At 50.8% G+C, this 27,643-nt stretch overlaps 3 protein-coding genes and 1 long non-coding RNA gene across 5 annotated transcripts; 1 reads left to right on the forward strand and 3 right to left on the reverse strand.

Annotated features, from left to right (window-relative positions):
* On the forward strand, nucleotides 1,022-6,015 carry NPBWR2 (neuropeptides B and W receptor 2). The gene is made up of 2 exons (XM_021417083.1): nucleotides 1,022-3,493; nucleotides 3,997-6,015. Exon 2 carries the CDS (start codon nucleotides 4,414-4,416, stop codon nucleotides 5,410-5,412), a length of 999 nt encoding a protein of 332 aa, XP_021272758.1. The 5' UTR covers nucleotides 1,022-3,493; nucleotides 3,997-4,413; the 3' UTR covers nucleotides 5,413-6,015.
* LOC110408425 lies at nucleotides 5,855-9,107 on the reverse strand. 2 transcript variants are annotated; one of them, XM_021417082.1, is made up of 2 exons: nucleotides 6,746-9,107; nucleotides 5,855-5,938 (listed from the first exon to the last, which is right to left on the reverse strand). In XM_021417082.1, the coding sequence occupies exon 1, from the start codon at nucleotides 8,384-8,386 to the stop codon at nucleotides 7,289-7,291; it is 1,098 nt and encodes a 365-aa protein (XP_021272757.1). In that variant the 5' UTR covers nucleotides 8,387-9,107; the 3' UTR covers nucleotides 5,855-5,938; nucleotides 6,746-7,288. The 2 variants fall into 2 exon arrangements, with proteins under 2 accessions (XP_021272757.1, XP_021272756.1); XM_021417081.1 differs by lacking the exon at nucleotides 5,855-5,938 and adding an exon at nucleotides 6,143-6,307.
* Nucleotides 9,749-12,549, reverse strand: LOC110408447. Its single transcript, XR_002444349.1, has 3 exons — nucleotides 12,459-12,549; nucleotides 10,971-11,061; nucleotides 9,749-10,842 (listed from the first exon to the last, which is right to left on the reverse strand). It is a non-coding gene; the product is annotated as an uncharacterized LOC110408447 (long non-coding RNA).
* OPRL1 (opioid related nociceptin receptor 1) lies at nucleotides 14,088-26,722 on the reverse strand. Its single transcript, XM_021416986.1, has 3 exons — nucleotides 26,015-26,722; nucleotides 17,258-17,613; nucleotides 14,088-16,983 (listed from the first exon to the last, which is right to left on the reverse strand). Exons 1-3 carry the CDS (start codon nucleotides 26,524-26,526, stop codon nucleotides 16,460-16,462), a joined length of 1,392 nt encoding a protein of 463 aa, XP_021272661.1. The 5' UTR covers nucleotides 26,527-26,722; the 3' UTR covers nucleotides 14,088-16,459.

Raw genomic sequence — 27,643 nt, forward strand, 5'->3', positions numbered from 1 at the left:
ATGTCCTTGAGATGAACTTGACTCTTTGAAAGCAGCAGGAGCCCAACGAAACAGGATCCTCTCCCTGCTAATCCCTTGGAGGAGAGAAGCAGAGCTGTTTTACCAGGCTGGACCCAGCCACAACACTTCTGTAGTGGCCTCAGAAACCCCCGGCACATGTTGAGCGTGCAACAAAAGTTCCACCTCATCATCCCCCCAGGTTCCTTGCAGGGGGGCTGCAGGAGGCTTGGACAGCATCACTCACACTGCTGTCAGTAGGGGAGCAATCCCATGGATGATTTCTTGTGTTCTCCAAAAGCAAAGGAGGCTTCAGCCCTTCCTGTGCCCAGAGCTGTGGGTGCTGCTGCAGACAGGCACCACCGTTCTCCATAGCCCCAACGTGACGGATGGCCTATGCCTGCAGTCAGCAACGCATTTGCTTTGTGGAAGCAATAAAGCAGCATCGATTTTGTAACACAGGGGATTTCCCCCTCCCTAAAATACTGCCTGCCTTTCTGTTTGCACAGCTGACTCAAGCTGTATGGTGTGAACATGAGTTTCAAGATGCAAAGCCCATCGCCATCACACAGATTTGCCAGGGATAGAAATTTTGTCCCTCTTGCACTGTGCTGGTGATGGGGCTGCTCGCACAAGAATGGCTCCAAATGGCTCAGAGGGAAAATGCCATTTGTGGCCTTTGAAACAGTGAGTTAACCAGTTCTAGATTCTCAGGGCTTCATGCCACTGCATGTTTATAATCAGGGGGAAGAAATGCTCAGCAAGAGAAAATACAATGGATAAAGCCCCTTCACAGCTTCCCCTGCAGGCACTCCCCCTATACGCACAGCTCTGGTTGAATCCAAAGCCCACACAAGGAAAGATCTTCTCTTTGCAAGTTAAAGTACTGCTGCAGCAATACAATTTCACATGTGAATTTGGATCTGTTTCCAATCACTCTCCACTAGTCAGTGAATTTTACTGCAAATCTGTTTAAGAACAGACCTCAGAGAAAGCACGGTCAGCGCATTCGTCATGGGGATATTAAAGAAACAAAAGACCCCTCCCCACGCTAGACAACGAGATGAGATTCTTAGTTGCCCTCTCATCTCCGACAAAGCTTTAATCAAACACATCCCAAGCAAGGCACGCAGGATGCTGTGCTCACTGCGAGTAATAACTACCCGCAGTAGGAGCTAACGCCGTGCATACAGCCCCCGCACCCTTCCCCTGGGAGCCCACCCCACAGACAGCAGCACCCAGGCACACAGCCGAAGCAACGTGAAAGCCAATTCCAGAGCAACAGTTTGGGGAGTGAAAGGAAGAACATCAGGTGTTCGCTGTGCTGGAAAATAGGAAATCTTCCCATTGTAGCCTTCAGTGCAAACACTGTTACAACTTTTGAGCTGGGGAATAGATCCTTCATGATCCTTCCACCTTTCAGCAGCAACAGGCGATAATACCCCTTGTCCTCACAGCTCTCTGCATCACTTTACAGCACAATTTGCAATAAAGGAGGAAAGTCCATCAGCTTTTTCCCTCCCTGGGATGCACTGTGTGCGAGGGACACCCACACCACCCACTCTGAAAGCAGCAGCTCTAAAGACAACAGCCAGGTAACGCACACACAAGATCCCCAGTACAGATTTTGCTTAGAAAGGTTGGTTCAGCCTGCCAGCCTCTTTTCTGGGAATTAATGTGGAAACAAAGTGCCACCCAGTAAGAAGAACCACTGATGCTGCCAGAACTGTGTCAGCTCCTTCGCTTCCCTCCATCTCCCAGCAGTGATGAGGCTCCCTCTCGTCTCCATCCAGAGAACGTTTCTCAAAGGGTTGGAAATAAAACCTGCCATTACACCAGCGAGGCAACAGGAGATGCTCTCTGAGAAGCACACAGTGCATCACAATGGCAGAGTGCAGGGAGGAGGACCAGACTCATGAGAAGCTCTGCTCCTCCAGTGGATGCCTGTACCCAAATTTACCCCAGGACCCCTCCAAGCAGCCTCACAGCCAGCAGGTGATGTTTCCAAGGTGACAGTCTCACCTGCAGATCAGTCACACCTGCAGTAGTGCTGTGCATCCCATCCAGACCTGCTCACACGTGCTAAGTTCAGATCTGGGCAAGTTTCTGCCAACCTCATATTCCTCCCCTAAGAAATCATATTTTTTCCCTCCAGAGAATCTCTCTCTGTGAACAGTAGATTTAGCATTTCAATCTCCCCAATCTTTTTTTTATTTATTGTTTGGTGTATTCTCCTTGACAAAGAGAACAGTGATTCCTAAACTAGTGCCTTTCCACTGCAGACCTATCAAAGCCAGCTTTCCCTATGACAACTCACAAACCGTGCCACTTTCCCCCCCACAAAAAGCAAGAGGGTAGCTTTGGAGGGGTTTATTTTCTGACAAAATAACATTCTTATAATTCCCACCGATGTTCCTCAGGCAATCTTCACTTTGTTTCACTTTTCTGAGGCCTAGTAACCGTTCAGATTTTGGTAGAGATACAGAAAATACCATCAGGAGTCGTGCTCCAGGCCAGAAAACAAATGAGTATCTGCTGAAAAGTCAGTTCTACCCATGGCCTTCAAGGAGTTACTTTGAAGTGTTTGATTCCCACCCCGTTACCAGTGCACAGGAATCTTGCCAGAAAAGGACAAACATTCCCAGAAAAGGAGCAAAATCAAACACAGCTCTTAACTGCATGGCTCCTTCCAGCATGTTCACCCACTTGGTGCTACACACCAGAGCGCTGATGGATGGATGCCTCTCTCCTGCTATTAAATCAAAGGTCAGGCAGCCTCCAGCCGGGTGCTGCATTTAAAAGACTAAAGGAGAATGAGGATGACCTTTGGTTTCCTTCCTACATTCACATGAAAATAGAAGCAATCGTATGGTGTTGCTGTCTTCATTATTTAACCTGGGATGCGTTTCTTCGCACCGCTCCTGCACCTCCCCACGCACATCCCTGCATTTCCAAAAGCTGGACCAGGAGCTCAGCTGGAAGCAGCAGCGCTCTGGCAAGGTTTGGCTGTTTATTTGTTCATTACCAGCTCTGTAATGTTGTGTGCCCTCCTCCCACTCCCTCCCCCTCCACACATCTGTGCATCTTCCCTTGTTAAAAACAGCCAGTGCTCCCTACTGGGATATTCCAGCTCCCCCCTTCCGCCACTTCACACATCCCCTGCTCAAACAGCCACAGCCTGACAGCCCTGGGTGCTGCCTGTGCACCTCATTCCTGAAGAGAGCAGCCCTGCTGCACCAGCTGCTCACCAGCATCTGCCTGATTTCCCATTTAAATAGCCCAGCACAGACAGAACTTTTCTCCCCAGCCCCCCACCCCCAGTGGGAAGGAGTGCTAATTGCTCAGCTGTGCCATGCACACACAGCCACCATGTTGCTATGATCGCAAAGATGGGTAACGTCAGCATCCCAGGGACCCTCCTCCAGCTGGGATCGGCGAGCCAAGGCTGAGCTACGCGGAGCAGCAGTGCCGGAGGAGCAGCAGAGCTGCACACCAGGTAAGGGGCACTGCAGCCCTCTGTCCCCATGCTGTTCCTGCTCACTGCATGGCTGCGCGACAAACTGCAAGCAGAACAAAGCACTTCTCGTAGCAGAGCCCGGGGACCAGTTGCCAAATCTTTCATCTGTGCAGGGGGTCAAGTTTTTTGTTCCCTTCCCTGCAGAGGAATTTTTGGAAGCATGGGTCAGGCGATAGCAGTGGATGTAGCAGCCAGAAAGCTGTAAGCAGGAGGGGTGATTCTTTCTTTGACTTTAAAGCCGATCTGCTTTCATGGTGCTGTCTCCCTTTTTTGGCTGGATGACCCTCAACTTGGGATTCATGGGTTTGTCTGTCTGTGCCAACTTTTGTGTGCTGCCACAAGCGGATGCTCTTCATAGTGAGTAAGATCATAACTTACCTCAGTTAAGAAAAAAAGTTGCTTTAAATGTGGGTTAAGCCCCTTTAACTTAGTTTTGGAAATATTGTTTTAACTTTATTTTTCCCCCTTCTTTCTTTTGCTAGAGCACCCTGGGAGAGGAGAATAGCTGTGTCATAAATGTTAATGTATGTGCAATCTCAGCTGCTGAAACGAGCTTGAAGTCCCCAGTCTAAAGAAAGGCACTAATTAAATACAGCAATGCTCCTGCTCTGATATGAAAAAGCAAGCGCTGTGCAAGTGAGACAGCCATCCCCCACGTCCTCCAAGGGAGGAGGAAAGCTGCCCAGGCACAAAGCTTCCTCTGCCTACCTTGTTGCTGCCGGCCCTGAGGACTCTCACTGCAGACGGCTGAACTGGAGCCACGGGACCTCTCCAGCAGAGAAAACCTGCGGCTCACCAGGATGCTCTGAGAGCTGTTCCACTTGCACAGAGGGATACAGTTCTCATTTCCTTCGTTCATGAAGCCTTGGACATCAGAGGGCAGCCTGTGACCAGCAGGCATGGGGAACAGCTCCCTGTGGGACAGTTTGAACAGCACCTGCAGCAACGCAGCCAACAGCTCCTACCTGGACAGCAACATGACATTCAACTTCACCTTCCAGGAGCTATCAGCTGATTTCTATGTTGTCCTCCCTGTGATCTACTCTATGATCTGTGCTGTTGGGCTCACAGGCAACACAGCTGTCATCTACGTGATCCTCAAGGCTCCCAAGATGAAGACTGTGACAAACATGTTCATCTTGAACCTTGCCATAGCTGATGACTTGTTCACACTTGTCTTGCCCATTAATATTGCTGAACACCTCCTCCACTACTGGCCCTTTGGAGGAGTCCTCTGCAAGGTCATCTTGTCCATCGACCACTACAACATCTTCTCCAGCATTTATTTCTTAACAGTGATGAGCATAGACAGGTACCTGGTAGTATTGGCCACAGTAAGGTCCAAGAGGATGCCACATCGTACATACCGAGCAGCCAGGATTGTCAGCTTGTGCATCTGGATCCTAGTCACCATCATAGTTCTCCCTTTCATCATCTTTGCCAATGTATACGTAGATGACCTGAAGATCAAGAGTTGTGGTCTAAATTTCCCCAAGCCTGAAAGGTTTTGGTTCAAAGCCAGCAGGATCTATACCCTCATCCTTGGCTTTGCCATTCCAGTGTCCACTATCTGCATCCTCTACACCATGATGCTCTACAAGCTGAGGAACATGCACTTGAACTCTAATGCCAGAGCTCTGGACAAAGCCAAGAGGAAAGTCACCGTCATGGTCTTCATTGTCCTGGCCGTGTGTCTCTTCTGCTGGACCCCCTTCCACCTGGCCACCATCGTGGCTTTGACCACTGACTTGCCCCAGACTTCCATAGTCATTGGTATCTCCTACTTCATCACCAGTCTAAGCTATGCCAATTCATGCTTGAATCCTTTCTTGTATGCTTTCCTGGATGACAGCTTTCGGAAAAGTTTCCGGAAGATGCTGGAATGCAGAACTTCTTGAAGAGTGCTCCGTGGGGCTTGCAGCTCCCTTCCCTCCCATGGCTTTGCAGGGGAAACTTTGCAGACTTCAGGGGGTGGCTAACAAATGCACAAGTGTTCTCTTTAGTTTGTATATAATGTATGTTTATCATTATCATTCGCAGTTTGTCCAGCATTTTCCATCTCTGCATCCCCAAACTTCACAAAGCTGTGTTTCTACGTTCTCATTTTTAATTGCACCCCAACGCGGTGAGGACAGAAAACTTCTTTTTCGAAGGTTTGCTTCTGCTACACAGCGGTCCTTTATTGCCATCTGCTGTACAGCACGGTGAAGCTGGAGACCAGCTTTCAGATTAAGGGACGGTTCAGCTTCACACAGCAGGGCTAACATTCACTTGGTGACATACCAGCAACATAGAGGATGCAAGATGAGTCTTTGGAAAGAGAAATTAACCATTTTCATGTCCAAGTGTGCACACGTGTCACAGCTTTGTTTTTGTTTGAGGGATGTCAGCTCCACCCCGACCCCAGTTTCCTTCTTTCTTGAGCTGTTAGCAGAAGTTACATTTAAACCAAAAGAAAAAGCCGTGTCTTAAAAGAAGTGCTGTTCAATAACACACCTTAAAAATGTTGTGGTTAACTGTGGGATTTTGTGTTAGAAATTATTTTTAACTACTGATTCTTGTTAAATGTCAGGTATATATTTATTTAAGAGTGATCAGTAAAATAAACTTCATGAGGAAAAAAACAAGAGACTGGTCCTTCCTTCACTGCAGAAACCTTGTGCTATTTGTCCCATGTCATTGCTACACGTATTGTGCTTTCCCTACTGTAAGAGACAACATCATCCACTGGCAACAGCTGAGGTGTTTTGTAAGTCACAAGGACACCAGCAATCACTGCAGATAGGGGTCCACCTTCAATGGATAAATAATAAAGATAAGCACTTAACAGAATCAAGGCTTGTGGTGAAGCACCTGGAGACCAAAAGCTGTACACTGAGAGCTACAAGAACTACGTGAACGTGTTGAAGCCCTATCCCCTACCTCCCTGTGAGGCTGTGGGGTGGGTATGCGCCTTCCAGCTCTCATAGCTATGGAGGATCCTCACCTCCACTGCTCACCTGCACAGCAGAGCAGGGCTCAGTGCCATGAGCAGTGTGAGTGCAATGCTCCCAGAAGCCCCTTCCTTGTGGGAAGGAAGGGATGATGACCCCGCTTAAAGGTTTCTCTGCCCCCTCCAAACTTACAAGCTTTGATCTGCCCACACCTTGCGAGGAAAGCACAGAACAAGCCAAACAGAACCTAAAATGAGCTATAACACACATACCAGAGCCCACCCAGGAGGTGAATTACCTGGAGCATGGGTCTGATGTCCATCCACAAAATAGAGCAGCAACACAAGCTCGAGCACCATCCAAGAGACAATTGTAGAAGCAGAGCCTTCCTTCAGCAGCATAATGGGCTCCTGGAGAAGCAGGTAGGGGCCCCAGGTGAGGCCACTTGGGGCAATTCAGGCCCATCAGTGCCCTGACACCAAAATCAGAAGCCTTCAGTGCAGCACGAAGGCCGTTTCTTTCTTCCTTTCTTCCTTTCTTCCTTTCTTCCTTTCTTCCTTTCTTCCTTTCTTCCTTTCTTCCTTTCCTTTTAGAAAACTGACAGAGATTTGTAATACAAGATCATTTGCATCACCTTCTTTTTCCAATCTTAAACCTGATGACTTATTGCCCACAAGGTTCAAGAGCCAAGTTTCGTGGCTCAAATCTATTTCTTCTTAGCTGCATCTTGTGCCTATGCCCCCTTCTTTATCAGAAAACTCAAGAGTTGGTCCAAATCAGAACTGACTGTGTGTGGTTGGCATTGTGTGTGGAGGGGAGCTGTTTGCTAAGCAAGCCCCAGTCACATGAGGAGAAAATGGGAGGCATCTGGGGAAGCAATCAGCTCTACCTGGAAGGTGCTGCTGGCTCCCAGGAGGCATCGCACGACTCGAGGAATTTGCAGGGGAGGGGATAGATCTGGCAGGTGGCGGCTGGGGAGTGAGACTAGTGGCTGATTTGGGAAGGAAAGCTGGGGGCTGCAATCCTGATCCACCTTCCCAGGGCAGGAGCGGGTGTGCCAGCAGCAGGTGGGGTGCAGAGGTGTTGCAGGACCCCTGGGGCAGCCCGGGAAGAGCTGAGGACAGAGGGGTGGCACAGGCACCCACCGCTTCAGCACGGTTGCCACCCACTGGCCCCAGGCTCCTGGGTGGGAAAACCTCACCAAGCGACACACGCTGTACACCCCAGGCACAAATCGCCTCGCTGGGTACAACGCGACTGCTATGAACGTTACATCAGTAGGAAAGGCAACAGAGCACCTGTGGAATCTAAATCGCCTCAAGACAGGAGGAGGCTCAGCTCCTCTTCGCTCAGGCTGGGGGTGGGGGATGCAGGAGGGGGCTGCTCCGTGCTGAGGGAGCTCCTGCTGCCCTGTGCTGCAGCCCCACAGCGCTGAGCGGCACTCTCCGCTTGCAGGTCTGCATCTCGCAGCGCCGCTCAGCCGCACAGGCAGGAGATGCTGCGAGCTCGGGCAGAGCCCGGCTGCTGGCAGCTCGCCTGCTCTTGGAGTAAGTTCACCCCTAAAGAAAACCTGAGCGCCTGCTCGAGTGGCTGGCTGGTTTGTTGCAGACCGTACCAGCTGTGTCCTGAAGGCTGGAAGCAGGGAAATAAATAGGGTTAACAAGTCGCCTACAGAACTACCCTCTGCTAGCATTATTCCTACCCAAGCATCCCTTCCGAGGTTCCCCAGGGTCACATGGGGCTCCGTCCCTCCCCAGCCCCCCCAGGTGGCCACGCATTGGGTGGGGAAGGCAGCCCAACCCTGCAACCAAAGCAGATGAACTTCCTCCTGGGATGCCTTAATAAACGTAAAGATGCTGGGTAACCCCATAGCACCCTGCCTATGCAGAGCTGGGGCCTTTTGGCTTGCTCCTACTGGTCCCCACTCTGGGTGTGACATCAGGACATCGCCTTCCTTTGTGGCACTGAGTGACGTGGTTTAGTGGGCATGGGTGGTGATTTGTTGGTGGTTGGACTAGATGATCTCAGTAGTCTTTTCCAACCTTAATGAGTCTATGATTCCTCTAGTTGCCTCCATGAAGTCCTGGAGACAAAGCTTCATCATCCTCGGGAGAGGGAGAAGGGGCCATTTCCCACCTCCAAAAGAAGAATTAGGGCTCATGCAGGGCTCGAATTCCCACCACAGGCATTAAATGCAGGCAGCTGAGAGAAAGAGAAGGGATCGGAAATTGCTATTGCTTTTTAAGTCTTTGCGCTGCAGCAAGAAATTGTGTTGGTTTCGGTCAATTGTCCTCGGTTGAGTTGTGCTGCAGCTTGTTCCCACGCGGAGCCGTAATCCCCCGGTACTGGCACAGCCTCCTGCTGCTGGTCACGATTTTGAGTGAGAAATGACATAATGCTCCAGTGAGGAATGGAGGCTCCGCTTTCAGAAGGGCATTTAGATGAGAGAAAAAGAAAAAAAATAAAATCAAAGCGAAGAAATGAAAAACAGATGAGAGAAAACTTGGAATTGAGAAGATACGAAACAGAAGCGCTTCTAGATGATATCACTGATGCCACCTCAGAAAGATAATCCATCCCTTTTCTGTACAACCTGACTTGTCCTCGGCCCTTGCCTTGTCACCTACAGATTCTGGGAGCCCCTGGGTGTCATCTGGGGTGGCGATGAGTGGGGCTGCTATGCCGCCAACCTCCGTGCTCCCACTGCAAGCACAGGAACCCGTGAGCTGCCCCGCTCTGCACAAGCCCATGGTGATGCCTGCAGGGCTCTGAGCTCGGTGCTGGGGGAGAAGGGCAGATGTGGCCCTGAGGGATACGGTTAGTGGGCATGGTGGGGATGGGTTGATGGTTGCGCTAAATGATCCTAGTGGTCTTTTCCAACCTTAGTGATCCTGTGATTCTATGGGGACTTCCCAGGCTGGGCTGTTACATGGTGAGTCAGAAAGGCACCTGAGAACCAGTTTGGGCTGCTGGGACCACAGCTACAGCAGCGCTGCTCTCATGGAGTGGCAGGATGCCAGGCATCCTCCGAAACACAGAGCTTCCCAAAGAAAGTCCCCAAAAAGCCACAGGTTGCACTGCCCTGCTTCCCCAGCTCCCTTGTGCTGGAAGGAATTTGGTTTAAAGCAAATCACTGAGTACAGTGACAGTAAATATTGCCATGTGTTTCTCACTGGCATTTGCTTTTCGTAAGTAAAGATGCAGAGAGAAAGATCAAAGCTGTCTGAATAGCTTTTAATTACGAGCCTCAATTGCTCTATTTTCTCTCAGAAAAGTATTACAATTATCTAACAAAGCTCATCAAGTGGAATTAGGCACTAGCCTGATGCTTCAAGGGCTGTTTAGTGGCTATTTTCCCTTTTAAAATAAAATAATATTTGACATCTAGATGAAGAAACAGGCACTCCTGTAAGTGCCTAAAGGCAAACCCAGGGCTCACTGCATGGATGCAGGTTGGGAAGCTGTCCCCAGGTGGAGCTGAGCTGCACCCAGCGCTGAGCACGGCTCTGGGAAGCCACCCCAGCACCTCTGGATGCTGCCACCACCTCCCACATGGGGAAAGGGGCATCCCAGGGAGGGCACAATGAGCAGCAACACCAGGCAGCTGTCCCCATTGCCAGTTTTCTTGAGAGGAGATTTCTTTCTCCCTCTTTCCCCAGGATTTCAGGGCAACTCCACCACGTCGCCTTGCTCTGCACAGCTCGTGGCTGCATAACAGGAGAGCCCAGGAGTTTCTAAAGCCCCAGACATCCACTGGACACAGCTCAATAAGAGAGATGAACAAGGAACGCAGAGAAATAAGGATTCCATTTCATAAACTCAGCCCTCAAATGAGATCAGAGGCTGGTAATTAATAAAGTCAGCTTTCAATGCAATGAAGAACGTCCCATGAGACTCAGCCTGCTGCTGCTCCACATTGAGACGAAGGACACGGTGTAATTACATTTCTCTGAGCTGTGCGCTGGAGAAACAGGGCTGCACTGGGCACGCTTCTCCTTCCCTCCCTCCCTCCCCAGGAGCCGTGGACAAGAGCTGATGGCCACATCCCATGGTGGAGATGGTGTGGTTGGACAGCTCACATCCATCCCTAACACGTAGCCAGGGGACAAGAGGCGGTTTTCCAGCCAAGCACTCTCAAGGCAAACCCCACTGCTGATGCCAAAGCAAACTGTGGGAGAGATCCCTGCTCGGATTTCCACCCCCAGCTCCCCACGGCCACAGGAATGAAGGCAGCAGGGGCAGGGCCAGGCCCAGAGGTTGGCTTCATGTTCTGCTTTTTTTGCCCTTGATCCCTGGAGGCGAGCGATCATCTCCAGGAATTTTCCCTGCGGTTAAGCAAAGCAAGAGCACGCCACGCCGAAATGAGGGGAAGTCCGAACTATGTGAGCCAACGACCTGTGCACACAGAGAAGCTGCTATTAGTGCCTAAAATTGGAGACGCGTTGAACAGCCAAATCACAACACTGGGTTTTGTTTCCCACGGCGGGGGGAAAGTAAGCTGGAAAGCTATTAATCTTGATTACCTATTGACTGCATGGCTTGTGTGTTCATTCTTCATCACGGAGTGAATCAGCACAGCGTGGTATTTTCAGGGCACTCACTGCACACGGCAAACTAAAAACACACGAAAATCAATGTTTACAGAGTGGATAGGGCTGGTGCCAACTTTGCTTGGTCCCCTCTCTGTTGCCAGGGGAAAAGTGAGTGGATGCAATCAAAAAATTGCAGGAATGCGCTCATTCTACCAGTGGTTTCCTTGGAAAAAAAATCCAGCTTCCTCTTTGGTTTCTTGCAAATTCATCCTTCGCCACGTGGAAAACCTGCTGTCTGGCAGGGCTGGTGCTGCTCTGGGCTCCCAAGCATCCTTGCCTGGCTGCAGGCTGGGGGGGAAGGGCACAGCAGGTACCTCCATCTGCACAGGAGCTGCAGTCTCTGTGCTGGAGGATGAGCATCTTTGCTGCAATTGTGGGCTGGGTGCATAGGATTGCTCTCAGAAATAGGTGCTACCGTGGTCTGTGCAGGTAGGAATTCCCACCCAGCACCTACACACTGCAGGATTGCGCATGGAGTGGGGAGTAAAGCAGGAAAAAGGAGCAAGGATGTGTGTAACACTGTGTTGCATAGAGCCATAGGTGATCCAACCTGCAGATTGCTTAGGAACATTCCAAGCAGCGCTGGCATGGAACAGCAGTTTTGCTTCCAGCAGGAGCAAATACCCTGGGACTGGAACAGATGTTCTCCAGGGGTGAAGGTGAACCCAGCCAGCTTTGGAGTATCTCTGTGCACTTCCAACTCCAGGGAGCATTTAGGGAGTTTCTGCGTTGCTGAGGCAGAAACCTTGCACGCATGGCAGAGACAGCAGCTGCTCACAGAGCAAAGCAGGGGAAAAGGGTAACGAGGTGTCCCAGGGTGCAGAGCCACATTGCTCCTCTGCTGCAGACAGCTGGGATTGCACTGCACTGAGGGAGGGAGAAAGCAAAGGCGGTGTACATGGCTGATTAGCATCGTTGTTGCCAAGATACATAACCATGTTGCTCTGTTTATTGATCAGTTCATTCTGTCATGCAACGTATCCAGGCTCCAGGGGACTGAAGGGAACAAAAGGAGTTGTGGGGCTCTTTCATCTAAAGCGCCCTCACCCCTGTCCCTTTGCACTTCTTCTCAGCGCTCTGAAAAATCCTGGAATTCCTTCTTTCAGAATGAATTACAGCCTTAACACATCTGTTACAGTGTGTTTTGAGCAAGCCTAAAGGGGCGGGATGGTGGGAGCAGGCAGCCACCCCAAGCAGGTGTGCATCGGCTCAGCACTGGCATCACCTCCCAACCCAAAAATCCGCTGCCAAACACCAACTCTCATCGCTACGCTCTAACTTCTTACAGTCCCCATATCTCAGTTCTCCACCCAGCACCACGAATCTGGGGCAGCGGTTGGTGCTGATGCCTCAGGTCCTCCCTTCCCTTCCTCTCCATTATACCCACCACGGGGGGTGGAACTCGGGGATGTGACTCACGCGATGAGCACAAGGAGCTCTGCAGTGCTGAGTGCCAGCACGCGCCGCCGGTTCTGCAAAGTCACAGCGGCGAAGCTCTGCCCACGGATTCACATGGAAACACGGCGTGGCCAGGAACGCACAAGCGGAACTACACGCCGCTCAGGATCTGTCAGAAGGAGGTTCTCCTTCTGGGGAGGGAATTCAGTTCGTACATCAGAACCCACCGAAATAGCTGGAAGGAAGCACGGGGAAATGAGTGGGAAAGCAAAGTGGGGTTTTTCTGCTTTCCTGCCAGGCTGCTCGTTCAGCAGGCAGTAAGGGCTGCTGCTGCAAATCCTTTTCACCGGGGAGGATGTAGCCATGCAGAGCACCCACCTCCCGCAGAGCAGCGCAGGGTGGGGGCACCCAGCTCCGTGCACACCTGCTCCCCAGCAGCAGTACCCGAGGTACGCACAGAGAGAGCAGAGCACAGCCACAGCTCCTGAAGGAGTTAACAAATCTGCCTCTGGGAAAGGAAAAAAAAGAAAATAGAAAAAGAGAGAGAGAGAAAAAAAAAAGCAGACATATTTACAGTCTAGCTCCTCACAAAAAACACCTTGTAAAAATAGCCTTGGCGACTTGTCAGCATTAGATAATGTCTTTATCAGGGCTGGAGTTGTGGATGATGGAAGGCATTGTGGTTCTGAAGGGCAGCGGGCATCAGAAGGGCGATTTCAGCTGGAAACTCACCTGAACCAGAGGACCTCGGGCTGATCTGCGGCACAGGAGAAGATAACTCATCCCCTTCATGGCATAAACCTCACCATGGAGGAAAGCTGTGGGCAGAACAGCCCGGGCAGGAGGAGGTGGAGGGGGCACGGCCCTATTGAGCAAAGCATCCCTACAAAACAGAGCATCCTAAAAGCCAGGGTCATTGCAGGGCACAGTTCAGCTCGTCCTCTCCTGGGCCCCTCCAGCAGTCAGCTCCAGCCACCAGCAGCAGGGAGAGCACCCAGGGCGTCAATGAATTCCACAGTACTGAATAAAGCAGCTTATTTTATACCTTTGCCATAAGAACTCACCCCTGGGTCCTTATAATTAACTGGACTAGAGAAGCATTAAAGATTTCGTTTCTTTTCCCTCGATAATTTTCTTTCTCTTTTTTTTTTTTCTGGAATAAAATAAAATAAAATAAAATCACCACCGCTAATAAAGGAACCTCTGCTGATATTCCCCTGCCTGGGTAGCAATATTGATCTCCATGCAGAGAGAAGACGCTTTCTTTATTACACATCGCACTGGACGATCAATCTTTTCTGGCTACGGAAGATTGCTTGGGCTTTGTTTTCAGAGCAGTCTGGTAATTCAGTGTTCTGCAGGACCATGCCCAGCCCTGCAGGATGGGACCCAGAGGCTGCAGGAGCTCACACTCCTCTCCATCACCTGTTTTCTCACTTTGCATGCAGGCTGCCTCCAGACAAAGTCAGCACAACGCAAGTCCCACTGACCTCAGGAAAACGGGACTGGATGCTTTGGTGGAGCTGCATGCACGCAGCAGGGGTTTCAACTGGAAACGCAAGCCCACACGTGCGAACATCCCATCCAACAACCTGCTGATCCACACAGCTACGTCTTCCAGATTCCACATCATTCCATGCACAGGGGTTTTATTTTCCTTTATTGAAGCACACAAGTAGCCACCAAGGAAATTGTCACTTACACTGCAGTAATTGTAAAATCATATCAACACAACCATTTTAGAGGAGAATTAAAGAGCCTGCATTTCAGCTGGGCAGCTGAGCACAAGCCTTTAACTCCATAGGCACAGTACAATAAAGCTTTTGCTTCCAGATTTTGTTGCTCTTCTTATAACTCCACTGAGCATGAACAGAATGCCTACACACATTCACTGCAAGGGCCACAGGATTACCCAAAAGCTCAGTAAACACACATTTATTGGTTACTTGATTATGTGAGATTGTTGCAGCATAGTCATTATAACAAAATCCTTACAAAAAGTGCCAAACGCTTTCAGAGGACATAAATCTATTTTAAAAACACGACTAGGAGCTACAAAGGGAGCATGGCTCTGCAGAGGCAGCCGCCAAGGACCTCTCTGCTCCGCCTCATGGCACTGCAAAGAGAGCCCAGCAGCCACATCCCCACTCGTACCCAACACCCCATGTCCCCCCGCACCGTGCAGCTCAGAAGACCCCACACTGCCCATGACCAATGCCATCATTGCATCCATGAGTACAACAGCCCACCGAGCTTGTTTTGTCACAGTCTCCATGGCGTGCCTGGGGCTGTATGAGATTTCCTGCTGAGTGCCTGGGGATGAACATCCATCACAAAGTGCTTACAGTGCCCAGACCTCCTCCTCTCCCGCAGCTACTCAGGGGAAGTGCTACTCATAAAGTTCTCCCTTACATGCCCCTCCAGATTCCCAATATATACGATGAGAATCGTCCCAGCTTGCAGAGTTTCAATGGATCTGGCTCCTACACATGGGACACTGGGACTGCATCTATATTTTAAGCCCAACCATAAGGGAAACACTCTACATAGAAATATAACATCAGATCCCTTTTTTTTTCTTCAGCATATATAAAGAACATGACAGCATTAAAATATTGGTAAAGTGATACATTAAAAATACAGCATCTCATGGACCAGAGCACAAGAACTATATTCATGTGAAGTCTGTACAGTTCGGCTGCCGTTGCAGCTGGCCATCTCCAAACAAGGGTCACTGCTTTCCTTCCCGATTTTCACGGGGGCAGCAGTGCTACAGGAAGAACACAGGCCCCCTGACCACCAAGTGCCCTCTGCAGGGACAAACTCTCCAGGCACGCTTCCATTACCAAATGAAACGACCGAGCATTTCATTTTACACAAAGCTCTGGGAGAGGAAAAATAGAAAACCAATCAGGTTGGCAGAAGGTGTGGCACCTCGGCAGCATTTCCCAAAGCTCTCAGCATCGCTGATGTCACTTCATCAAAATAAATGAATAAATAAATAAGCAAGCCCCCTTTTGCATGGTCTGTACACACGGAGCAGATGGGGTGGCTGCAGGCTGCCCTTCCTACCAGAAACATCCATGTCTTCTGGAGGAGCTGCTGGGCTGTCTCTGAAATGGCTTCCCCCATACATAGGTACATGTATTCATAGGCCACTCCATTCACTTCATTCCTTCCTCCTCTCATGGAGGAAGATCACCAAGGCATGCTTGGCAAGACAAACACCTTACAATATAGCTGTATCATAGCAATAGAGAGATGCGTATGTGTATATACAGACATTCTGTCCTTATTACAATGGGAAGATAATGCTAAAAAAAGCAATAGCAGCATGTAAACAAGGATTTCTGTTCATTTCATCCCTCTTTTCCTCCTCCTCTCCCCTCTCAGGTGGAGGTTTTTCTGCAGAGCTCGCCAGCTCCCAGCAGCTTGAATTTCCCTTTCCGCCAGCTCTGCTCCCTCCTCTCCCTCCCCGCATCCTTCCCCTCGTGGTGACTCATCCTGGAGATGATCTCGGGTTTTGTCTGACGGCTGTTGCCCACTTTGGCTTCAGTAAAGTCTAATTTCAGAGCGGTGCCGCAGGAATAAACCCATGCACGAGCGCCCAGAGAGGCACATAAGCCGAGGATCTGAAACGACTCAGGGAGGAAAAAAGAAATTGAATAGTCTGCGTTTTGTCTGTCTCCCAGCAGCAGTAGCGTAAGATGCAGGAGCAATGCCTGTTTCAAACCCTTAATTCCCAAATTCTCAATAGCTTTGCAAGCCACCAGGGTTTCCACAGGAAGCAAAAGGCCGATTTCAAACGTGCTCCTTAGTGCAGGGCACATCGGAACTAAAACTGCATCAAATCAGCTCTTTTGCATGCTCTTGCAGTGTCCAGTTTTCCCAACTCCCAAAATTGCTTCCTTGGTTTTCTCAGTTTTGAGGTCCTGCTAAAGGGCCGTTATCTGAGTTAGCTCTGATGTGGGAGTGGTTGGACTCTGCTGGGCGACAGCCACCATGGGGATTTCCATGCCTAGTCAGGCCGGATTGTTAGTCCCCTCCGAGTTCTTGCAGGCATAAGCCACATCCTTAGCAATGCTGCACATCCTGTTGGACATCTGGAGCTCCGTCCTGAAGGCGGTAGGGAAGCAGAACTTCTTGAAGCAAGCCTTGAAGTTCTCATCTAGGAAGGCATACAGCACAGGGTTCAGGCTGCTGTTGGCATACCCCAGCGCTGTGCAGAAGCAGGAGATGGCCAGCTCGAGCTCACTTTCGGCCTTGGCACCCAAGCACTGGACCAGCACGAAGATCTGGATGGGAGTCCAGCAGATTATGAAGACGGCCACCACCACCAGCACCATGCGGGTGATGCGCCTCAGGTTCCGGTCCTTCTCCTTGGAGCCTGAGAGGACACGGACGTTCTTGAGGCGTCTGATCATGAGACTGTAGCAAATGGTGATGATCAGCACGGGGATCATAAAGGAGAAGAGAAAAACGCAGATGCCAAACACTGGATCCCAGTAATCCACGGGTGAAGGGAGCTTAATTAGACAATCGATTTCTGCAAGGAAAAAGTGAAAAGGAGAGGAAGATCAGCAAACCCATATCAGGAACAGCAGCACCTGCACATTCCACTTCATTACGGCATGTTTAATATTGAAAAACAATAGTAGTGATGCCGAGAGGCAACAAGGAATGAGTTTAAATGGTTTTATAGCAGGGAAATTAACCCATTGGTGAAGCCAGTTCCCTCCTCAAATCATTCCCCAAGACCATAGAGCTCTCCTGGCCATCAGCATAAAACCTCCCCACCCCTCGGAGGCATTTTGACTGACCATTGTTCTCATTCTCTGCAGACCCCATCACCATTGCTGGGATGCCAAAGACAGAAGCGAGTGCCCAGATGCAGACATTCACCACTTTGGCCTTGTGAGGAGTGCGGATGTCCAGGGCTTTGATAGGGTGGCAGATAGCGATGTAACGGTCCACACTCATCATTGTCAGAGTGAAGGTGCTCGTGAACATGTTGTAGTAGTCTATAGAGATAGCAATCTTGCAGAGGACATTGCCAAAAGGCCAGAAGCCCAGGAATGTGTCTGTACCCTGGAAGGGTAAGGTCATCAGACACAAGGTATCAGCCAGAGCGAGGTTAAAGATGTAAATGTTGGTTGCTGTCTTCATCTTGGTGAATCTGAAATGTAAAAATGAGCAATGGTTAGAGCTCCTCCTGACCCTAATAGGTAAGGCATTGAAGTGTGCCAAAGAGCATTCTGTCGTGTTTAGGAGATGCTGTATTCTTCTCACCAAAGAGAAAGAGCTATATTGAATACTGCCACCTTCTTTCTACCTCCCACGTGCTTCCACAATGATGGAAACAGTGCTTTCACAATCAGTTTCATGGACAGAAAAAGCTTGTCCTCATAGACCGCAAGCAAGGACAACAAACACTTGAGGCTGTCAGCTCAGATTCACGCTCTTTGAAAAATGACTTCAGTAAAGCCAATCTAGGATTTCATCACATATGCCTTCATTATTATAAATACTGGTGAGAGCTTTACCCAGTAAGCTGATTTGAAAGGCATCATATGGCCCAGGGGTAAGTTGATTAGCCATTTTGCATGGGCTTATAGCCAAAGGCTACAGTTAATGTGAGCCATCATACCAGAAGGGGGGAGCTGGCCAGCACTGGTTAGCAGCAGACTACGAAACTCCACAATGCATTTTTCTGAAGGGAAAAAAAAAATGACACTTTGGGGATAAAGTCATGAGCCAACTCCAAGTGATTTGTGCCATATCTCCATTGCTTTTATCACGGGAACAGACTGCCCCGAAAGATTCACCTTGCTCCAGCGTTAGCCGTCTCCTCTTTGCACATGGGAAATGAGGCAAAGAAAGATGTGATCACCTGGCCAAGGATATATGCAGAGTGTGCAGGAATGGAAACTCAGCTGTGACTCCAAGTGCACCTAACCTTTCAGCTCCAGGATGCTCCTCTCACGGACAGAAGAGCTAACACACTGATATAATTTTAAAACTTCATTTCATCTATCATTTAGTATACTAATGGCCTTTGCAGAAACGTTGCCAGAAGTGTCAGACAATATGTTATTAACTGAGGACAAGTTCATTTGGGGGCAACACCAAAACCCATAAACCACAGTACAATTTTTACTTCAATATATGCATTGGAGTACTATGAGCTCCGATTTGACCTGAAATGCTCTTTCAGTCCAGTTGAGTCAGAAAAGCAAACTCACAGCTGTGCTCCTCAGTCAGCACCGTGCCCCTCCTGGATGACCTGGGCTTCGACCCTTGACCAGTGATTTGGATGCTCCAAGGAACACTATCACTGCCACACTCCGAACTCTGCCCAGACACAGGGTGACAGCAAATCTGCAGCAATCTCACCCAGAGAATCCACAGTTGGGAATAGAGTCCATTTTATCCCGACAGAGCTAGTGTCAGGAGCCAGGTGTTTGGAAGTGCTTTCTGCCAGACTGTGGCCTCAGAAAGCAAGAACAAAGGAGCCTACGTTTGCCCTTGAAAGCCAAGGGAAGCATTTGAAGCAGGTGAGTGTTGACGGAAGCATTTGATGTTCCCACGTAAGCCTCAGTCAGGTGGCTCCTGGCCCAGAAACCACAGCAGCTGAGCAAGGCAGCATGTTCTTAGAAAGATCAGATAACTTACATAACCAAAAGCAGTAAAGGAAAAATACTAGCATCCTTCCTATCGGGAAGGGGTGAGCAAGAACGGCACCTTGCAAATCCAGCACAACCTGGAAGCTGCCAGGCCTCTCTGCTTCAGGACTTCCCATGCAGTTCTGCCTCAGGGAGAATGAAGATTCCCGTGCCGTAGAGCATCATAGCTCAGTACCAGGACACAAAAACACATACAGATAAGCACTGTCAGCTCATACTTCAGGAAACTGAGTCACCTAAGACTAGCTTAGCAGATGCTTCCTGGGAGCACTGCTGCCTCTGTGTCCCTCAGCCCAGGCTTCCTGAAGGCCAAGCTTGTTCCCCCCCCACCCATGGAGGAGCATTGCACTCGGAGGCAATTCATCAGCACGCCTCCATCTCAGTCTTCTTACACTAACACTATGACTTGAGGGAATAACAGCTGCATTTTTGAACAAAGATGGCCCACTCAACCATTGGGTGAAAATATGTATTTTTTTCTGAGCAACAGGAGAAACAAGGAGCAGTCCACCTGCATCCTCCTGCCGACCTTCACATAGATTCTGAGGCTGATTTTGTGCTCTTCAAAAGGTGGAGAAATTAATTTGCACCTAATTAATTACTTCTAGCTCCACTTTCTCTGCACGCTGAGAGCCAACAGCCATTATCCCAACAAACTAATGTACCCAAACATTTCCAGAATGTTCAGTACAAACAAAAATCAATTAATCACTTCTCTGCGGATTAACCTTCCTTTTCTTTTCCTCCGGGAACTGAGAATGTTCTCTTTCTTAATCTGAACAACAACAACAAAAAAGAAAGACAAATTAAACTCTCAGGCTCAAGGATGCACCTAAGGTTCCCCCCCTGCAGCACAGCTCCAGCACAGACAAGGTCTCCACGCAGGACATGAGCTCCCCGCTGAGCCACTTTCTTGCACTCGGTCACAGAGGTAATTTCCTAATGGAGCATCTCCCACAGGGTGCTCCAGGGGCTCTCAGCTCTCCATTGTGCTCCACCTTCACCATAAATGTAATCCTCCCGCTCCGCTCTCATGCTCTCCCAGCTCCTAAAGCCTAAGACAAAAAAAGAGCTGTACAGCAGCTCAGTGCTCCCCTCCTTTTTGTTAAGCGGACCTCCAGCAGCATTACATCGGGGGAATCCTTCAGCGCAGGGAAGCCTGCATTTTGGGGGAGGAGAGAAAGCAAACAGCTTTTCCACATGCCGGCTTTGAGGTGCTGTTTCTCAGAAGGATGGATTCTGCTTCTGGCTGAGCCTCAGGGCAAGCTGCAGTGCTATTGTTTTGGCACTGTTCTTCCTGTCCATCCAGCTGCTTTACAGCATGCAGATGCCCCAGGGGTAAGGATCAGCAAACCCAGATCCTGAAACAGAGCTGCAGGCACCAGGGCAGGGGGAACAGAGGGAAGCCCGCACACCCTGGGGATCTGCAAGCATCACCTCCAGGAGCCCTCTGCCTCTTTCAGCCTCTTGGCATCAGCAGCTCCAGCTCATTGGGATGCAGACAGTCCCTTCGTCCCCTTCCCGCACAGATCTGCAGCAGGGCAGGGAAGCAAAACAGAGAAGAAAAAGCTCCGGAGGGATTTTGCAGAGCTGCTCCAGCCCTGACAGCAGAAGTCTGTGGAAACCAGTGACATCCCAGCTCCCAGCCTGCCCTTAGAACATCAGCTTTGTTCAACCTGTGGGCTATCTGGCACAGATTGTCCTGCTTTGTACCATCTCAGCCATGTACTTGCACGGTGCTCTGCACATCCCTCCCGCTCTGATCACTCTCTCGCAGCCAGCTCATCCTGAGATCTCACCCCAGTTTAAGCCTGTTCATTCCTAATGGTTCAACGCACCACAAACAGCAGATTTCAGAAGTGCGTTTCAGACTGTGGAGCCAGACACTACTGAAAAAGCAGCCAGCATCGGCAGCACATAAATCCTATTCATTACCTGGGCAGGACAGTGACCAATGAGCAGGGGTTAAGGAGGCTGCCATCAGCACTGATGCTTCGGGACGGACCATTTTCTCACCCTTTGAGTCCTGCCACTGCGTCTGGGTAACAGCTTTGAAAAACAAGCTGTGTTTCCCCCCCACTACAAGGGTCTCTGGGGGAGCAGCACCAGGAGGCAGGACAGATGGGGACAGGGACATTGCATGGCCCTGATCACTGCTATGCTGAGGGCTACGGCTGTGCCAACCCCTGGGGCTCACAGGGATGCTGACGGCTGCCAGGAGTGCGGCTCTGGGTTAAGGAGGGCATTTGCCAGCAGCTGCTCTGCAGCAGGATGCTCTCATCCCCATGAACAGGCTGCAGCCACCTCTGCTGGACTGATCAAGTCCTAAATGCTGGCCCTGCTCCTGGAACTGCCCAGTCCCAAGAAGCACTGGGAACCAAGCTGCAAATTAAACATCACTCAATTACCGTTGCATTTGGGTGACTCCCTTCAACTCATTCCACCAAAACCAGGGGATACCAAGAGCAGAGGCACTGGAGCTGCAGGAGCTGCCAGCAGGGGACAAACCCTGATAGCAGGGCTGCCACGTGCCATGGGAACAGCTTGCCCACATCCACAGCGACCCAGAAGTCGGAGGGCTGCAGATCTGTCCCCCACAGCCCCTGTCTGAAGGATTCCCCCTCCCACTCTGCACAGCACAGACCCCTCCACATGGGTTTTCCTTCTCTGCAATTTATAACAATTGCCTTTTTTTTGTTTTGTTGCTGTTTACACTCCAGGAAAAAAAAAAACTAGAAGAGACTAATACGGAGAGAGCCGAGGTCCCAGCTGACCTCACTGCATCCCCTGGGTCTGCATCACATTAACCACTCACTCAATTTCAGCTCCGAGCCACGCAGCTGGTCAACGTTCTTCCATTAAAAAGCTTTCTATTAAGAAATCAGCATCTCTGAAGTGTCCTATTAACTTCATTTTCCCTGGCTCATCACTGCCAGCTGCTCTCAGCCCCCATGCACAGGGATCAGTGGAGGTTTCGAGCAGGAGGACAGACAGCACAGCACTGCCCTGCAGGACAGGAGCAGCAAGGTAGAGTTGAGGATGCTCTCAGCATCACCTGGAGGCTGTGAATAAAGGGGTAGGGGTCTGGCATCTAAATACCTAAAGAGCTGCTTGAACTGCTTTGAAACCACGTACATCAGCAGGGAGAGCTGAGCAGCCCCAGCGCTTTGCTGACTGCTCCAGGCTCCCAGGGAGCTATACCAGGAGGGAGAGCTGGCACAGAGGGAGGCAGCCGCCCATGAAGCCCCATTGCAAAGAGCCCTGGAAATAAGGCATCATTCCTAGGGAGGCTGAGCCCAATGAGCAGATTTAGCACCAAGGAAAAGTCCTCCAGACCATCACTGCCAAGCATCACAGCAACACAACTGGGGAGAGAGGGCTCCCCAGGCCAGAAGCTGTGTACTGTCCATCATTCCCTCCCTCAGCACCCCTGGGGCCATGAAGGTTTGGGGCTTGGTCTCTCTCACACAGCACTGCTTTGGTTGCTCTCATGCATGGGGAGACACTGGGCAGCTGGGTCCGCAGCACCTCAACCCACGGGTCAGCCATGCCCTGTACCATCATGAAAGCAACGTATCTCCCTTTGCCTTCCCTTTTCTTCCTGAAAAGGAAAGGTTACGGGCATCCAACATTGCAGAGGTCAGCGATAGGAGAGAACCCAGCAGCCTGTTTACCCCACCCCCCACCCCTCTAACACTCTCTGCATCGTGATGTTCAACTCCTTGTTCCACCCTCATTAAAAGCAGCACAGGAAATGTATGCAGAAGAGAGCAGACGAAAAGCAGGAGGAGGGAGGAGAGGCATTATCCGGGCTGGCAAGGAACTCCGCAATTCTCTGCTCTTCTCCGAGCAGAACTAAGCCCCAGACGAGGTAGATTTCCACAATGGGCCCCTTACTGTCCAGGAAATAGTGCTCCTGACAAGAGCCCTTCTCAGTCTTACCCAATTAGTGCCTGGAGCACTGGAAGGGGATTGGCAGTCACATGGTGACCGGTGCTACAAATTAATAGCTCCAAATGTTAAATCACTCCAAATACAATAGAGAGGTAGGCTGGCTTCTACAACCAAGGGGAAAACCCAGAGGAGGCTCTGAATAGGTTTTTTTGCCTGAAATACCAAGAGATTCCAAACTTTCCCTCTGTGCTATGAAAAATACTCATTCAAACAGAACAAACAGGCCTTCCTGAAGCCTCCCATTTCCTTGAACAATGATTTTTTCAAGACTTTGTGTTTCCCCGCTCCCTGAAAAACAGAAAACAATTACTGTCAGCATCACCACATTGTTCTTTTGGTGGAAGAAAATACACCCATTTCTTACAAGTAGTCCTGTTATGCCCGGTGAAATATAAGCATGGAAAGACGAAAAGAGCTTCTGTAGGATGCACCACAGTAGATTCTCCCATCTTTCCCCATCAATGGAAGTGTATTGCTGAGAGTCCCAAAAATACGATGTTTTGCCAGCAACCGGTGTTCAACCCACTAGAAAAGATGCAGCTTGAGGCATGAAGCCCAGCAGCACTCATGTTCAGGAAGCCAGCCAGGCCAACAGCAGCATCCTCACACCCTCACACTAATTTGGCAGCTCTGTGTGAATTTGCATGCTTGGCCATGGTCGGGTTTGGGATACTGAGTTTGTTTCTATCACCACATCTGCTCCCGAGAGCAAGGGCAAGGAAACAGAAGTTCTGGGCAGAGATAGTCAAAAGCTGCTGCTACTGTGAGCCCAGAAGGGTCATTGCCCTGAGTGCAGCTCAGTGTTGGTCTCAGCCAGTACTGAGTTACCAGGAGATATCAATGGGGAGGATCAGAGGGAAACAGCAGTTTCACCTACACACACTTTTGCTCAGTTGTAACTTCTCCAAGTCACATTATTCAGCCTCACATAGAAGTTTTGGGTAAAAAAAAAGCAAAAAAAAAAACACAGATCGATATCAAAAATGGGACAAACAAATAGTTATATCTGTATATGTAGAGTTGTACTGGCTAAAAGAGAAAGGAAAGAGGAAAAGACTTCAGAGAACGGGGGAGGTGACACTTCTCTTGAATTTTCTATTGTTTAAAACCATTAAAAGCAAAGGACAAGATGTTCCAGGGGAAATTCCAGGGCTCAATCTCACTTTTTTTCCCCCTCAGGCCCCATCTATACAGCTGGAAGGTAACCAAGCCAAAAGGACCAGAAATGGAAGCCACTATTTTGGAAGTGCAGCCCTGCACAGGCACAGCACATACCCACCTGCCCAGGACACTGGGTTGGGGTTTCTGTGTTCTTAGTGACACATCAGCCACCATCCTGGGGTTCTCCTGCTCCTTAGGGGGACCCCTCTCCCCAGAGGCCACTACATACACGTTGTCACAGCAGCCAGCCCACTTCCATGAGGACAAAGCGATGGCAGCTGCTCAATCCCATGAGACTTCTGCAGCCAGCAAGGGAATTCTGTCAGAGCTCCTCCTGCCACACACCTAAGGCTCACGCGTGCTCTGGGTGAGGACTCCCTTCCCTTCCTGCACAGCACCTCAGGCACTCCCAGAAGTTGTGGGACAGGAACTTTTCATTGGCAGATTCACTGCTCACTGCATACACACGCACCCACAAACACTGTGCTACGCTGAACAGAAGCACCAGCAATCCCAGAGTGGCACTGCTTCGCTGCAAACCTCCTCCCTCCACCTCCAGCCTCCCCAGCAGGGATGTGATCCCTTCTCCTCTCCCTACACTCATCCCCAGGAAGAGCTCTGCCAGGCAACTCGATGAACAGGAGTGTCACTTGGTCCTTGTGGCAGGGATCTAGCCTCTGTTCACTGAGGCTTCATTTTGCAGCATCTCCCCCAGCCCGGTTGTGTGCATTCAGTGGAGAGATGCTCTGGGAGCAGAGGGGCTCCTGGCAAGCGTGGGATTTAGTCTCAGTGTCTGAATATCTGCTAATTATTTTAGTCTTTTTTGTTGAAGGAGGAAAGTTTACATTGTATTTTCTGTGCTGGCAGCGCTCACTTGCACCAGGAATGCGCTGAGATTTATATAGAATGGAAACTGATTCTATACAACACACAGCACTGAGATCACAAGAGGGATGCTGGCACTTGACACAGAATCACAGCCCCAACAGTTGCAGGAGCTTACTTTGTACTTACAGGGGAGAACACGGTGTCTGCCCACAGGAACTAGGGCGGTTCAAACCACAGCAGGAGCAGCCAGAGAGGTCAGACAGTGCTGCAGGAGCAGCCCAGGCTCTGCGCTGTCCCCCTGGAAAGGTCCCCCAACCCCAGAGCCAGAGAAGTTGCCCTTATCTCTGCAGCATCCCGCTGCCTCTTATTTACACCCATATTTCCTAAAGAGTTGGAAAAGCTGCATCATTACATTTTCTCCCTGTAAATGCAAGGCTGAGCCTTCCAGCAAGCCCTACCCCTCAGAACTTGGTTCAGCTCCCAGATGGAGCAGCACCTGCACCCACAGCGGGATGCTAGGCGCAATGCAGGAGGGAGGAGATGTCCCACAGAGAAGCAGGCATGCCCTGGGTGCTCCCAGCACTCCGCCCTCCCCAGGACACCCCGCTCCCTGCCCATCAGCTTGCAAAAAGCCCCACTTTTTGAGCAGATCTGCTCGCTCTGTTCCATTCTCTGGGTTAAACTTTAGGAGGCACCAGAGGGCAGCTGAAAGCTGGTGGGAACCTTCACCATGCCTAGGAAGGGAGAAAGAAAAAAAAAAAGACACAACAAATAAAACCCAAACCATTAAACAGATGCCACACCATTACCTCTAAAGCACGTTGCAATTACCGGAGAATCACCAGTGCACTCCTCCTGCAGCACTGATTTATTCTCTTATTTATACTATATTATTCTCAGGAGGTGCTCGCCCTGCTCCCAGCCCTCCCCTGCACGCTGCCTGGTGCCTACCTGACGATCACATACATGACGGAGCAGTTGCCCACCAGCCCCACAATGCACACAATGGAGTAGACGACCACAATGGTGATCTTGATGCTGAGCGGCAGGAAGCTGTCCCCCGTGCCGTTGTTGAACCAGTTGCTGGGGAGAAAGCTCAGGTTCAGCATGGAGGAGTCGTTCAGCAGCTTTCTCAGGTCGGGGTCTTCCAAAATATGGGCAGGGAAGAGGGGGTCCATCGTGAACCACCAGCCTGCGCCGAGGACCTGGGGCACCAAAGAGACAGTTTTAAGATTGGCTGATGAAACGGGCAGCGCAGGATCACAGCACAAGGAACGCGAGGGATGATGTATTGCTGGGGAGAGTGCAGCCTCCCTTCCAAGCTCCCCAGGAGCACGGAAATGGGATGCAACCTCCGGAGCTCGGTGCACCCTGAGCTCACATATCTCCACACTGCCAGCACAGCGGGCGCGCAGGCTGCACAACTCCACCCCTCCCGGGCACTGGGAGCCCCCCACCTGCATCCCAGATGAGACTAGAAGCCCCTATTGCAGCTTTGTGCTCCCCAAGCCACCCCTACAGCAGCTTCCAGTTGGAGCTAAGTGCTCACCCCCCCCTCCTCCCCTGCCCAAAGCCAGCTTGCTGCAGCCCTGCAGCATCCCCTGCAAAGCAGCAGCAAAAGCTCAAAGTTAATATATATTAAAACATATAGGCAGAGATAACGTAAGCCCCTGCTGGCTGCTTACCTGCGTACGGGTTTTCCTTCTACTGCGGCCGCATCCAGGCAGCCCCGCAGGAAACAAAGCCGGGCTGGGCACGGCCAGAGGCTCCGCTGGAGGGGCTGCACCCCCGGAGCGCAGGTTTTAAGGAACAGGGAAGGATGGGGGGTGGGGGGAGAGAAAGAGAGAGAGAGGGGGAGGGAGGGAAGGAGGGAGGACAGCGGCTGGGCAGAGCGAGCCCGGCTGCTGTCACTGCGTAAAAGCAAAGCGAGGGGGAGAAGGAGGGAGGGGAAGAAAAGGAAAAAAAAGGAAAAAGCCAAACCCACCAAAGCAGAGCGAGCCTACACCTGCGGGCTCCGTCCCCACCTCTCGGAGCTGCCGCCCTCCCCCCGTTACCCCGCAGCCGGAGCGGGGGGGGGCTTCAGCACCGGCTCCCGACCCCCCCGCAGCCCCCGGCAATGTCCCGCACCCACCTGGGGCTGAGCGCTCCCGGAGCGGAGGCAGAATTGGGGAAATTTAACCTAGGAAGCGGCAAAACGGCACAGAGGGCTGAGAGCCGGGGCTCTCCAAGCAATGGTGGCCAAAGGTGTGTGTGTAGGGGGGGGGGGGGTTAGGAAAGGTTGTAACCCAGAGCATCCCCTGCTTTGTCTCACTTCAAGGAGTACATGGAGCTCCAGCACTGGGGCCATGGGGTTGGAGTGGGGGGAGCCCTGCAGACCCTGCCCCCCCCCCCCCCCCAAATCCAGCCATGGGATGTGACCACAGCTGCCTGCCACCCCCACATACGGGGGGCAAATGGGACCCTGGGCTCTGCCCTGCTCTGATCCCACACCAAGGGCACACTGCCTGCAGGGCCTCATGCTCTGCTGCCCTACTCACCTGTCACAGCTCCCTGCAGAAGCCATTTTCCAGCAGTTTGGGG

This window comes from Numida meleagris, chromosome 19 (genome assembly GCF_002078875.1).
Source record: "Numida meleagris isolate 19003 breed g44 Domestic line chromosome 19, NumMel1.0, whole genome shotgun sequence".
NCBI lineage: Eukaryota > Metazoa > Chordata > Aves > Galliformes > Numididae > Numida > Numida meleagris.

Coding starts and splice junctions, on each gene's coding strand:
- NPBWR2 (XM_021417083.1), top strand. CDS start 4,414: ATGGGGAACAGCTCCCTGTGGGACAGTTTGAACAGCACCTGCAGCAAC.
- LOC110408425 (XM_021417082.1), bottom strand. CDS start 8,386: ATGTCACACCCAGAGTGGGGACCAGTAGGAGCAAGCCAAAAGGCCCCA.
- OPRL1 (XM_021416986.1), bottom strand. CDS start 26,526: ATGCAGGTGGGGGGCTCCCAGTGCCCGGGAGGGGTGGAGTTGTGCAGC. Junction 17,614..26,014: donor GTCATGTATGTGATCGTCAG/GTAGGCACCAGG, acceptor TTTACATTTCAG/ATTCACCAAGATGAAGACAG. Junction 16,984..17,257: donor TGCAGAGAATGAGAACAATG/GTCAGTCAAAAT, acceptor TTTTCCTTGCAG/AAATCGATTGTCTAATTAAG.